General features: G+C 35.9%; 3 protein-coding genes across 5 annotated transcripts; 1 reads left to right on the forward strand and 2 right to left on the reverse strand.

Annotated features, from left to right (window-relative positions):
* Nucleotides 1-994: 994 nt before the first annotated feature.
* Nucleotides 995-4,282, reverse strand: LOC102629109 (vicianin hydrolase-like). Its single transcript, XM_006482765.4, has 11 exons — nucleotides 3,920-4,282; nucleotides 3,630-3,699; nucleotides 3,479-3,537; nucleotides 3,299-3,374; nucleotides 3,014-3,179; nucleotides 2,497-2,868; nucleotides 2,188-2,411; nucleotides 2,018-2,049; nucleotides 1,774-1,876; nucleotides 1,565-1,667; nucleotides 995-1,419 (listed from the first exon to the last, which is right to left on the reverse strand). Exons 1-11 carry the CDS (start codon nucleotides 4,103-4,105, stop codon nucleotides 1,218-1,220), a joined length of 1,593 nt encoding a protein of 530 aa, XP_006482828.1. The 5' UTR covers nucleotides 4,106-4,282; the 3' UTR covers nucleotides 995-1,217.
* Nucleotides 4,283-6,838: 2,556 nt separating this feature from the next.
* Nucleotides 6,839-9,311, forward strand: LOC127901926 (tobamovirus multiplication protein 2A-like). Its single transcript, XM_052440141.1, has 4 exons — nucleotides 6,839-6,929; nucleotides 7,052-7,132; nucleotides 7,237-7,341; nucleotides 7,438-9,311. The coding sequence occupies exons 1-4, from the start codon at nucleotides 6,852-6,854 to the stop codon at nucleotides 7,597-7,599; spliced, it is 426 nt and encodes a 141-aa protein (XP_052296101.1). The 5' UTR covers nucleotides 6,839-6,851; the 3' UTR covers nucleotides 7,600-9,311.
* A 158-nt stretch (nucleotides 9,312-9,469) lies between these two features.
* Nucleotides 9,470-12,721, reverse strand: LOC102628447 (uncharacterized). 3 transcript variants are annotated; one of them, XM_006482762.3, is made up of 6 exons: nucleotides 12,554-12,721; nucleotides 12,102-12,346; nucleotides 11,569-11,770; nucleotides 11,122-11,190; nucleotides 10,854-10,986; nucleotides 9,470-10,678 (listed from the first exon to the last, which is right to left on the reverse strand). In XM_006482762.3, exons 2-6 carry the CDS (start codon nucleotides 12,334-12,336, stop codon nucleotides 10,052-10,054), a joined length of 1,266 nt encoding a protein of 421 aa, XP_006482825.1. In that variant the 5' UTR covers nucleotides 12,337-12,346; nucleotides 12,554-12,721; the 3' UTR covers nucleotides 9,470-10,051. The 3 variants fall into 3 exon arrangements, with proteins under 3 accessions (XP_006482825.1, XP_006482826.1, XP_006482827.1); XM_006482763.3 differs by having other exon boundaries at nucleotides 12,102-12,355; nucleotides 12,554-12,720; XM_006482764.3 differs by having other exon boundaries at nucleotides 12,102-12,341; nucleotides 12,554-12,719.
* Between the last annotated feature and the right edge of the window lie 66 nt (nucleotides 12,722-12,787).

The raw sequence follows: 12,787 nt of genomic DNA on the forward strand, positions 1-12,787 counted from the left end.
CCAAGAAATCTCCACACACTAATCTTATTGAAGCAAGAATGAATACCCAAGATAGCAATTAGAAGAGTATTTAACCAAAAACAAAGATTAAAAGATTAGAAGAAAAACTGAACACAAGAAGATTTACAGAGGTTCGGCTAGGCAGCCTACATCCTCTTGAGAAACAGAAGCCATAGCTTTTTATTTATGCTTAATAGTTTACAAGACTTAGAGAGATTAATACAAGGAAGGCTATTTCACTAGGTTTGGCCTTGAAGGCCTTAAATACAACTCTGATGGGATACAAATAGGCGTGCTGCTCGCCAACTCTTGTTCTGGGTTTGTTGAAACAAACCTAAAAAGTTCCCACCAAGTCTGACTGTCGGTAACAACTCTTTAATTTGAAACGGCACTAGCAGCTGCCGTTTAACTAAAGCTTGATTCTGTTGATGCACGTGCAAGTCACGCGCATTACTCAAAACCCTTCGCTTGACAGAGCATCGATGTCATATGAGCAGCATTATCTGTTTGATTGCTTTGTCGTTTCTTATTCAATACTAGAAATGACAAAGTCGTCTTGTTTAGAAATTCTTAATTTAGGTTCACAATTAACAATATATATATATATATATATATAAAAGCCATAACTCACGTATACTAGAAAGAAACGGTGATTACTTTAGCGGTTTTTTGGAAAGTTGTTGGTGTGTATATATATATAGAGAGAGAGAGAGAGAGACTTTTAAATACAAATTTAAACACAATATTTTGACCATTAAATTAGAGACAATAAAGAGTCAAGATTAAAACTGATATGTATGTAAAATAAACAATTTAGGACGAGGATAATGAATGAAGAAAATGTATGTAAGGGAACCCATCAATGTGGGCTACATAGGCCACATCACTTAAGAGTTCGTGTATCAAACTTTCTAGGTCCGCCAAGGCCCACTAAAGGCTTTATGCATAATCTACTATCAGTTGATTGGCAATTAACAAATTAACAGATGTAATATGATGTCGGAGAGGTCCTTCATCTCACTCTGAATTCTGAAGTCTCATTTTATATAGAGATACATAACATATACACACATGCGAGTGCAACGATTATTGAGTACAGTTAATTATTACATAGGAACGAAGGCTGAAGAAAAGAAAATGCATAGAAGAAATAATTAATATAAGCATGCCAGTGGAAAAGGGGGGGCAAAAAAGAGAAAAAATTTGCGCTGAGTGAATCAAAGTTCATCAAAAGCGTTGGCGGGGGATTTAGGAGGAGCTAGGAAGCTCTTGTACCAAAAAAAGGAGTCCTTGGGGTATCTTTGCAAGTTATCCTTATGATCAACATAAACCATCCCAAATCCAACGGTGAATCCAGCATCCCATTCGAAGTTATCCAAAAACGACCACGCATAGTATCCCTTCACATGCACGCCCTCCCTGCAGCAATTTTTCAGTTTGAAGTGATATTTCCTCAATACATTACTTAATTAATTAATTTTTACCACATAATCCAAGACCGACTAACAGTACTACTTCTTCATTAATTAATTAATATATAATAATTTATTCAAAAAACACTCACTTGATGGCTTCCAAAAGATACCAGAGATGCTCTTGATAGCATTTTATTCTCAAATCATCCTTGCGGGCCTGAGCCTGCTCTACATCCTTTGCATCAGCAACTCCTGCAAAATTTATAATAGGAAACATTTTACATTTATATATACATATAATAATTATAATCATAATTATCTAATAATTAGCTATGATAATGTACTTTTTTTAACTTACCGTTCTCAGTGATATAAATTGCAGGATTGTTGTATTTACTCTTTATATACAGCATGAAATCTTTGATTCCCTTGGGGTAGAGGAAAATCCATGGCAAAGTTGTCTGTAAAATAAAATTAAAAATAGAACAAGCATGCATATATTTATGATAATCAGTTTTTTTTTTTTTTCCTTGGATGTATATTATAAATAAAAAGTAATTGCTGTGTGATTAAAAGCAGAGACAAAGGCAGAAAAAGTATACCGGTGTACCAATGGGATTACCATCTTTGTGGGCTGCGGGAGGAATGAATAATTTCGTGATTAAATTACAATCATTTGCATGAATTAATAATAATAAAATTTGCAAATAAATATAAGTTTAATTATGGATGGATGGATGGATGGATGGTGAAGCCTGCAGAGACTACTTACTTGAGAGAGTGACTCGGCTATCTGTGGAGTAACTTATTGTGTCGGAGTTGGAGGTTGAAGAAGAAGAATCTTCAGCGTACATTGGTGCGTAGTAATTTATGCCAAGAAAATCATACGACCCTTTGAGCATCTCGGATTCGGTTTTACTAAAATTGGGCAGTCGACTCCCCACTAAAGTTGTCATCACCTCAGGATACTCACCATATGTAATTGGATGAGCGAACCTGCAGCAACCGCAATGAATACTGTTAATGAAAGAAATCTCAGCTTAACAGGTGTACATGTAGGGCCGTGTGGTGCCCGCCTCACCATCCGAAGAGAAAGTCTAGCATCCTGGAGGCCGTCTCTTGGTCAGCAGGTGATTCGGTTTTCGGTATGAACCATTGAGTCACAATTGTAATTCCAATTTCTCCCTTCTGATGACCCTGATACTTTTCCTTGTACAATTTGACAGCAGTTGCATGGGAAAGAAGCAAATTATGAGATACGATGTAGGGCTCTGTGGCAGAGTCACCGGCTGCACAATTACTTCCCAAAGAACTTGAACATCGACCCGGTGCATACACACCAATTGCGTACCCACCAATGCTGATTGAATTTGGTTCTGCCATTGTCGCCCACTGCTTTACTCTGTCACCAAATGTCTTGAAGCAAAAGTCTGCATAGTCTCCAAAATCTTTCCTGTTGTTGTTGTTGTTCATCAACAATTCAATATTATGATCATCATCATCTCATTCCATTAATTAATTTCACTATCTAGTATCTGCAGAGCTGAGCTAATCAATTAATTAATTAGTAGTGATTTTACAGGCGACCAACTACTTACACTATCTCGGAGCTTAAGAATCCACCGTATTCATCTTCTAGCACTTGTGGAAGATCCCAATGGAACAATGTCACAAATGGCTTAATAGCATTTGCAATAAGCTCGTCGATGAGATTATTGTAGAATTGGACTCCTAACGGGTTCACTCCTCCGCTAATTTTCCCCTCTAAAAAGGGAAAAGAAAAAAAAAATCAATATCACGCATAGGAATGGGCGGCCTATATAATTAATTGGTATTAATTTGGAGTATTGGAGCTGGAGGAGTGTGAAATGAGAAGATCTTACTGGGCAATAGTCTTGGCCATGAAATGGAGAATCTGAAAGAATCCAATCCAGTTTCTTTCATCAATTTTATATCCTCCTGAAAGAGATCAATTCTTGTTTAATGTATATGATCCTGACGATCAGTTTTATATGAATTTGGATTTTTGAATTTTGACTTTTGAGTCGATCTGCCGAACTTACCTTGTATCGATGATAAAAATCAATTGCAACATTTGCATTGCTACCATCATGGATTTTTTCTGCAAATACACGTGGCAGTAAGACAGGTACTTAATTTGCTTCTGATTCTAAATGAAAAGTAAATGAACTAGACAGGTTAGAAATGTGAAACCTGGGTGATTGTTGGCGAAAGTATCCCATATACTCGGACTTTTGCCATCTATATTTACGTTTCCTTCTGCCTGAATGATTTTGTTTTATGAAGGGAATTAATTAGCATGCAATAAATGACTAAGCGGCTACACGCACACACATAAATTAACTCAAAAGTAAAGGGGAGAGTTATATATACACGCACGTATGCACGAATGTGTTCTCTATATTTTAATTTTGTAAAATTTCAATTTCACCAATATTAACTACGTACAACAAAGCATGTACTGTAAACGGATAAAGATATACCGCGTAAGCGGATGTCCCGGCTCCAAATATAAAACCGGGCGGAAAATTACTCCTGTTGATTGGCATTTGTATCTCTTCTGCTTCTGCGGCAGCATCAGCACGGCAACTGCGACTGGTGGCTAACACTAACAAGCCAGCGAGGGCCCCGATGCTACATATTAACAATAACTGATTTTGAATTGTCATGGTTCATGCTTCCTGCTCGCCGGCTGCTCCAATCTCTCTCTCTCTCTATATATATATATATTGAAGATATTTATATTCAGAAGCAGTCCCTTTTTGACAGAAAATAAAATACTCATAGCTAGGATTCATTTAACTTTTGCAATTCCATAATCTGATTCGCTTGGAATTGCATGCTTGTCTTCAAATATCAAAATTATTATTTTAAAGCAGTCGGTTCTTGACTGAAAAATGACTTCCATTATTTTACTTTTTTATTTGTCAAAAGCTAGCCACCGCAGCACTTTACATTACATATAATAATTAAAGGAAAAACAACGCTACTAATAAAAAGCAAGTTATCAATTTACTCTGCTCTGATATCGGCACCACCGATATTTTTGCTTTTTGTGTCAAACTGTTTTGCGGCTTTTACCCATGCAACCGTTTAAATACTAATTTTTTGTCCACTTAAATATATAATTTTTTTTTTACTAAATCTAATTGTTTATATAATTGCCCAAAATATAATAAAATTAAGGTTTTACTAAGTTACATTTCAAGTAACTTACAATCCATGTACAAATCAGTAAATTTATATCACCAGTTTTGTATTATTTTACATGGATTATAAGTTACTTTAAATATAACTTAGCAAAACCCTAAAATTAATAATAATGATATACTTTCTATAAAATAAAATTAGTTTATATTTCAACAGATGTGATATATATATTATGTGTCGTTTATTAAAACTTATTTTAATGAATAAATTTTACTTATTTTATTAAATATCTCTAAAAGAATGGAAAAACACAAATTATATATCTAATCAATAAATTTAGTGAGGTGAGTCATAAATCTCAAAGCCAGCATAAAACTAATTTAACTTTCACAAATTTATTTTTAGTTGGATACAAAGGGAAAAAGCAGATCATGGGTTACTTGCTGGCACTTTCCTTCTCTATGAAAACGTTCAAACTTTTTTGAGTGAGAAAAAAAGAAAAAGAAAAAAGAACGTTGGTACGAATTGTTCAATGAAAATAGAAAGATAATTTGAATACTTCATCCTTTTTTGGTAATTTTTCATCCTTTTGTGGTAATTATATATCACGCTAAACAATTGATTAAATCATCGTAAACATTTTGAATTTTCAATAAATTAGTTGTCTAAAAAATCAGATCAGATTAGAAATAAAAAAGCAACATATCTAAGGTCTCATTGGAGATTGAGGTTGAAACTTAATAAGTTGCGTATTTTATAATTTTTGAAAAAATTAGTGTTTGGTAAATTTTGTAGAAACCGCTTATTTTATAATTTTCTATATTTTGATAGTAAATTCTAAAAGTAAGTAGGTGGTTACTTTTATAAGTAACTTATTAAATAAGGCACGACACATTTTTTAAATACCTATTATAACCTTATTAATTTTAAAAAAAAAGACAATTATGTCTTATTTTCTCATAAACACTAGTATATAAATCATTATATATCATATTACGGCCACAATTAAATTAATTGTTGTATGTTCTATCCAATATCAAAGTTTTGATCCAACAAACTTATTTTTTATTATAAGAATCAATACGTCTTGTATATGATTGCGTAAATTTTCTTTGAATTGTGAATAATTTCATATAAAACTTAACTATGATTTTTAAAATCACAATTTCATAACCATGGCTTTTAATGTTCAATCTATTTATATAAAAAATTTCCCGGAAAGGGAAAGCTAGAGTGACTAAACTTTTTTATTTTCTTTTTCTTTTCCTGTCAATTATTTTACTTTAAACCATAATATCAAGTCTTGTTCTTTCTTGATCTTTCTCTCCTTATCTCCAATAATATTCTAACATGTAGTTTATCTCGTGTATGAACAAATTTAATAAAGTGCATATTCATTTCCGTAATAATGTTCCCATACAAGATTTATTTTCAAATTGATAACGTGTCGAGCAAAAAATTAATAATTGCTTGCCTTGCAGCCCAAGTCAGAACTAAAAATAGAGAGGGAACATCAGCGTAACATTAATCAGTTGTGTGTGTCAGCTAGTGTACATTTGCTTGCCAGATTTAATTTAACCCTAGAAATTGCTCCACTCCCATCATTGCTTATAGCCAAGAATTTGGTTTGTCGAAACATATTCAGCCGGAGCCAGCGAAACTCAAATGTGTAGGATTGCCTTTTTTTCCCTAATTAAAAATATTCATTATTTACTTTCTATGTAAAGCCTTGCTTTTCCTGTGATGCATCAAGTTAAGCATAAACTATCAGGCTAATTTTCTAATCATATCATTACTGTACACCTAATGGCCACAAAAATTGTCCATATTTGGCTCCCCCCAAAAAAAAAAAAAATTCCTTAACTTGAGCTGGCCTTTAGTACTGCTAGTTTCATATATGCGTGCTTCCATTTTCGATATCATTGAAAATGGCAAAACAGAGTTCATACGCAGAGCTGCTTCTTAAGCTCATCAACTCCATCTTCATCATAATTAGCCTAACCACACTGCTGTATGGATTCTTTTGTTTATTCAGGTGGAAACAATCTTTGACAAAACTACACCTTTGGAAACCAAAATATGAGATTCCTGCTCGAGTATTGCTCGCGTTCGATGCATCAAAATGGCTGTCCGATAAGCTTCCTTCGGCATGGTAAATGGATACTTCCCATGTGATTATGTAATTTATAAATGCATCAAAAAGTTATAATGCTGTGTTACATTTTGCAAATCTACATATTCAGGTATATATACCTTATACTAGCAATGGGTGCACTCCTTTTTCTTATTTCCTGTCTCGGGTGCGTAGGAATTGTAGCGAGGAGCCCTTGTTGTCTCTGTTTTGTATCCTCAACTATTTGAGAATGTTCGTCTATCATTTTCCATCGTCAATTTCAATATGTACATATCTCGTTTTCAGATTTCTGGCTTTCTGAATCGATAAATTCCTTAAGAATAATAATTAGTATTCTCTTCTCTTGGTTGTCCTGGTCCTGGCACAACTACTAACTTCTGCGTTGGTGTTGTTGGGTCATAACTCTAACAAGGTAATAATATTTCTAGCTGCTATTATATTATATTGCTTTTTCATTTATGTCTTTCTGCCTGCTGAACAAGATTTTTGAAACCTTTAATATAACTATGTGTACAGGATTTTCCAAGCGATAGAACTGGTAATTTACATTCAACCTATCAATTTTTGGACCGGAACTGGAGATTCGTCCGATGGATTGCTCTTGCTACTCTTACTTTGGAGGTAACATACATCATATTAATTATCAGAAAAAAATTTCTTTTGGCGAAAGATATGATTAATCTAACTACACATATGTGACCTTGTGATCATTTTCAGGTTATTGCGCTGTTGCTGGCTTTATATTTGCGATATGTGAGCCAACAGGCATCATGTCACAGTCACAGACGCGACGAAGAGACCATAATCCATTGTAATGTTGTACGACAGCAGACTGGCAAAAAGATCAGGAAGAGCAACCCCGCAACAAAAAACCATTGAGTTAATTCCTTTAAGTTAAATTGTCTTTAAGTTTGCATGTGGAAATTATCAATTTGAGGAAATAACGGTTCCTTGAAAATTAAGAATATTTTTTGCTTTCCTGCTTCTATGTATTCACTTAAAATTGTAAGTTTGCAATAACGACTCCATTGGGGTTGGGATTTCAAATACGCAATTTAAGTTTGGCGTCAAAATCTCATTTTCCGGGTAGATTCTTCCGGGTGCGCACCTTCATCTCTACAGCTAATATGTATAAAGCAAAGACTTGATAGTTATGTAATAGCGTATGTGAAGTTGGCCAAGATGGGAGGCCCCCGGATTTTCTTACTTGGACTTGAATAATCAAAATAGCGGCCGCAAAATCGACTATTAGCAAGAATGTGACGAGGAACGATCTGTCTTTGTCTCTTTGGTGAGGATCATCTTGATTTCAGTGAAATGAATGAAATATTCAGATCGGCCTGGACAGTGTTTATGAATTGCCACTGCCTGCAAATGAAACAGAATGTAAAGCATCTTGCTTCCTTGATGGTAATTGTGTGGTTGTGGTTCTCCAGGACGCCATGTATGACAAGGGAATTGGAAGGCTTTGGAAGAAGAAAATGCCACTTCAAATGGGAGATTGGACAGAAGTGGCATGAATAGAAAAAGTTTTTTTTTTTTTTCAAGCAGCTTAAGTCAAATAGCTCTTCTCTGCATCCCCCCAAACCTATTGTATGCGGAAGCCAAGTATAATAATCCTCCCAGGCCTCGCACGTTCCCCCGCAATTTTCATTTTTAATTTCCATGGCCACAATTTCAGACTTTCAGTGGTTATCTTCTCCACGTACAAAGAAAACTACTATAGATCCCCTCCCAGTATGAAAATAGAGTTTTCGGCAGTTTTTCACATATATACAGCTTGAAGAAGCCGTGCGGGGGTTCTTTTAGCACCGTTTACACAGGGGTATTAGCACCTGGTGACAAAACTAACATTGGTGTCAAGAAATTAGACAAGGTGGTGCATGTAGGTGAATGCGAATTTTAAAAGTAAGTGAAATGTAATTGGTCAAGCTCACCATAAGAATCTGGTTTGCTTGCTTGGATACCACATTGAACAAGAATGTCGACTTCTAGTGTATAAGTTTATGCACAATCGCTCTATATCGAGCCTCCTCTCCGAATGTCTACGGCCTACCTGGCAACAAAGAATGCAAGACTGCATCAGGGATTGCTGGAGGACTCGTGCACTTGCATGTAGAATGTAGCACACAGATTATCCACTGTGACCTAAAGCCTCTTGCATGGTTATTTTACAGTCGAAACTTCCGATTTTGGACTTGCGAAGCTTTTGATGATCAACCAAACACAAACCCTTACAGGGATGAGGGAAACTAAAGGGTATTTACCGCCAGAGTGGTTCAGGAACATGCCAGTAACAGTGAAGGTAGATGTTTATAGCTTTGGAGTTATGCTGTTGGAGATCATTAGTTGCAGATGTGTGGAAGTTGAGATGGAGAATGCAACAATAATAACACTGGCATTAAGAATGTTATAGCAAAGGGTTACTGGAATATAGTTTGTAATGATTGCAATATAGTTTGTAAAAGAAAAGCCACCATTGAGGCCATCACTGAGGGTTGTTGCACTAATGCTACAAAGCATTCTTGAAGTCCCCTCACCGCCATGCTCTTTTGCATTTGCAGTTTGATGTTTCAAGTCATACCCATTTTCTGTAACCCTAGATCAGAATTGGCAGTTCTGCTATATCACAGGTTTCTGTGTGTAAATAGCACAAATATTTGTATAAAAGAACTTAGCACCTTGCCGGTTCCTTCAGGGCGTAGTGTGCCAATATGAATGTTACACTATTTTCTCTTCAACGCGAGTCTACAGAAATTTAGGTCTTTGTTTACTTCAAACAACAAAACAATGATGGTGCTAGAATTAAAATAATACAATACCGAATTTACAATTAACTATTTTGTCGTGTATATAAATATTGAATAATGCAAAAGTTTCCTATTTTCGGGCACTCTGCAACAGCACTTAGGGGAGCAACTCAACAGAAAAAACAACCATGCCAGAAACTCATCATCCTGTTGGCAGAAGCATTACAAAATGCCCACAACCTCTCATTTGCACTGGCAACTAAGAAATTCTATACCAACCAATAATTTATAGAATTTGCTTAAAACATCTTAATTAGAGACAGCTATCTCATTCTTAAACACCACATTTGGGATAACATGTGGTGCATGCATTTGATAGCTTTCTGCTAGATATTTAGGAAAGCATGAGCTGCTTCATCAGTCATGCCAACAACAGATCAAGAAGTTTGCTTCACAGCCACAGTCAAAGTCCTATGCACACAAACAATTTGGGTCCAAGAAGCAAGCAGAAGACTTAGGAGAGACGTTCCTTTCAAACTCCATCTTTTTCTATTATTTTAGAGGAAAGCAATGCCGATAAGCTATTCAGCAATCTCCCCTTCCTCCAATTCCTCCTTTGCTAAGTAATCTCCCCTGGAATTTCTAAGAGCTTCTATTTCTTCTACATTTTCTTCCTTAGCAAATATCCCATCCAAATCAAGAAAGTCATCAGGATTTATTTCAGCAATGATGTCTGAGTATACATCTATTAATCCTTGATCAAAATCAAAGTCAATTTCCTTAAAAACTCCTTGTTCCTCGGTCTTAAGGCTAGACTCTGAACTGTTATCTGCTCCCACTTTTGACAACAAAGGTGTATCCAAGTTATTTGAAAATTTCCTAGAAATTCCATTTTCATTGGGCATTTGGGACACTGGATTTGTATTTGGATTCTTCATAAGATCAAAAACCATAGGATCTGAAGTACTAATGTCTTCTTCTATTTCCTCCTCCCTGAAGGGTACACCTTTTGGGCTTTCACGATCATTGCTAACAGGATCCTTGAGCAGGCATTTATGAGGAACAGGTGAATCCTTAACAATCTCAAAATCATAGCTGGGTGAAGGAAGGAAAACATGAATAACAGGGTATTCCAATATAACTACATTGGATAATTGCTGTCTTATTGGAGCCTTTATGTCCAACTCCTTGAAAGGTGACTTGGGCCCCTGCATTAACAGCAAAATTATGAATGGTAGATCTTGTATAAACAGGAAACATCCAGTACAAAAGGTTCAAGAATGAATTGGGTTGGAGGGGATTTTGGCACCATCACTATCTGTGAACAAACACAACTCCAATGGGTACAACCAGGAAATATAAAATAAAGGGAGAAATGAAAACCTTAGGAAACTTGCAAATAAAAAATTTGATTTGGTCCAGCTGCTCCTCACAGAATTGCCTTAGCTGATGACTCCAAGGACCTGGTTTTAGATGATTCTCAATTACAGAGCAAAGGCTCCTATCTTCTGGCACTCTGCAACAGCACTTAGGGGAAGCAGTTCTTTAAGGATATTGCACTCAAGCATGAAACCAAACAGGTAGTTCAAAGAGAAAGAAAAATAACATAACAAAATAGTTTCCCAGAACAGGAGATAGTAGGAAGACTCACCCATGGTCGAATAAAACAACATCTGTTGAGTGGAACCTCCACTCAATTGTCCATGAGATGAATTTCCTCCTGAAACAAATCATAAAAAAGATTTGATTAGCTCCTAATCGGAATGAGTAACTAGCTCCAAATAATGGCTTCTTAGAATTTACATTTCATTTACATCCACACTTGAGAAACAACATAAGCACATTAATATTGTTCTAATTTTTAATAACAAAATAAAGGACTTTGAACACTAAAAAGGAGTAACAAATGCAGAGAACACAAGGATTAAACATGAATATTCAACCACGAACTTCAGGCAATGATTTCTTAGCAGAAGCTAACGATTGCAAATGTACATCATATTTAACAAAATATAATGTAGTAGCTAACCATAAATTCAACAGAGACTGGATGTCTCTTCATAGGCACAACCTTATATATCGAACAAATTACACTCACCTTTGGTCATATCGGGATTGATTCTTTTCCCTCTTTGTCATTCCACTAGGCAGAAATAGCAGTTTTGTCTTCCGGCTTGCAGCAGCACTCCTAAGACTTCGAAGATAGTTTGGTAGCTTAAAGTAAGAATACCCACACAATTTACCCCGCAATCTCCGGGCAGATTCAGAGACTCTTTTCATTTCCTCAAGCAAATTATAATCTAAGGAGAGAAATTTTCACAGAATAGAAAGTTATTAGAATTTCTTAAAAGATAACAAACATTATCAAGCATATTACAGTCCATCACCCATGAAAAGGGTAAAAACCAATGACACAAATTTTAAGGAAATAATCTACAGAAAGACCTGTGCATATCCTGATCCAAATAAAAAATCACATAAAGTTTTTAAGCAATAAGGAAAAGGGAATCGAAATCACAGTTTAAAAAGAAAAAGAAAAATTCATCAAGGGCTAGGAATCTTCAGCCTTGAACAAATAAAAGAGGGAACAAAAGCCAATGAAATTGATAAAATAACGGTGAAAACATGTACCTGAAAGAAGGATGTTATCGTTGAATTGAGAGAGAGGAACGAACTGGGTGACATTGCGGTTGCCAGAGCAGCCTGTTCGTTGCTTGTGAGCTTTGACGCATGCAAGGCTACACGTGCGAATAGAGCAACCCGGGCACTTGTACTTTGACACCTTGTATTTGCACTCTTGGCATATGGCTGCTTCTTTGGCTTTTGGGTTTTGGTTTGTTGAAGTAGGCCCTTCTTGGAACTCCATTATTCCTGAGCTGTGTTAGCTTAGTCAAAGTTTTGCACAAGTCACTCATTGTGTTTAAAGATAATAAAAATGCAGTCACATAAATTCCATAACTGTAAGTCATAAATTAAATTCTAGAATTTTGTCTCCAGAAGAAAACGTAGCAACGCACTGAACCAACTAAGCCGTCATATATAATTTTTTTAATCCCAAAAAAAGAAGGAAAAAGGAAACTCACGAATAAAATCGCGGATGGCGCCTTGGAGGAGCAACGGAGCTTCGAACGGCAGTAGCAGTGGGGTGCAGTGGCGACGTCCTTGCACGGCTAGCTTCGTGAGAAGAAAGAAGATAAGCGACCAGGGTTTTATTTTAATTCTCGACTGTTGGTCTGCGATGCAATGTGGTGGAAGCTCTCTCTCTTTATGGGGGCGGGCTGGTAAAGGTCGAACTTGGGTCACTGGTTGTTCCTGGG

The sequence above is a fragment of the Citrus sinensis genome, chromosome 4 (genome assembly GCF_022201045.2).
Source record: "Citrus sinensis cultivar Valencia sweet orange chromosome 4, DVS_A1.0, whole genome shotgun sequence".
NCBI classification, from domain to species: Eukaryota; Viridiplantae; Streptophyta; class Magnoliopsida; order Sapindales; family Rutaceae; genus Citrus; species Citrus sinensis.

Coding starts and splice junctions, on each gene's coding strand:
- LOC102629109 (XM_006482765.4), bottom strand. CDS start 4,105: ATGACAATTCAAAATCAGTTATTGTTAATATGTAGCATCGGGGCCCTC. Junction 2,412..2,496: donor CTAGACTTTCTCTTCGGATG/GTGAGGCGGGCA, acceptor CGGTTGCTGCAG/GTTCGCTCATCCAATTACAT. Junction 1,420..1,564: donor TATCTTTTGGAAGCCATCAA/GTGAGTGTTTTT, acceptor AAATTGCTGCAG/GGAGGGCGTGCATGTGAAGG.
- LOC127901926 (XM_052440141.1), top strand. CDS start 6,852: ATGGGTGCACTCCTTTTTCTTATTTCCTGTCTCGGGTGCGTAGGAATT. Junction 7,133..7,236: donor TGGGTCATAACTCTAACAAG/GTAATAATATTT, acceptor CTATGTGTACAG/GATTTTCCAAGCGATAGAAC. Junction 7,342..7,437: donor TTGCTACTCTTACTTTGGAG/GTAACATACATC, acceptor GATCATTTTCAG/GTTATTGCGCTGTTGCTGGC.
- LOC102628447 (XM_006482762.3), bottom strand. CDS start 12,336: ATGGAGTTCCAAGAAGGGCCTACTTCAACAAACCAAAACCCAAAAGCC. Junction 11,771..12,101: donor CGATAACATCCTTCTTTCAG/GTACATGTTTTC, acceptor TTCTCTCCTTAG/ATTATAATTTGCTTGAGGAA. Junction 10,679..10,853: donor TTATTTGCAAGTTTCCTAAG/GTTTTCATTTCT, acceptor CTGTTAATGCAG/GGGCCCAAGTCACCTTTCAA.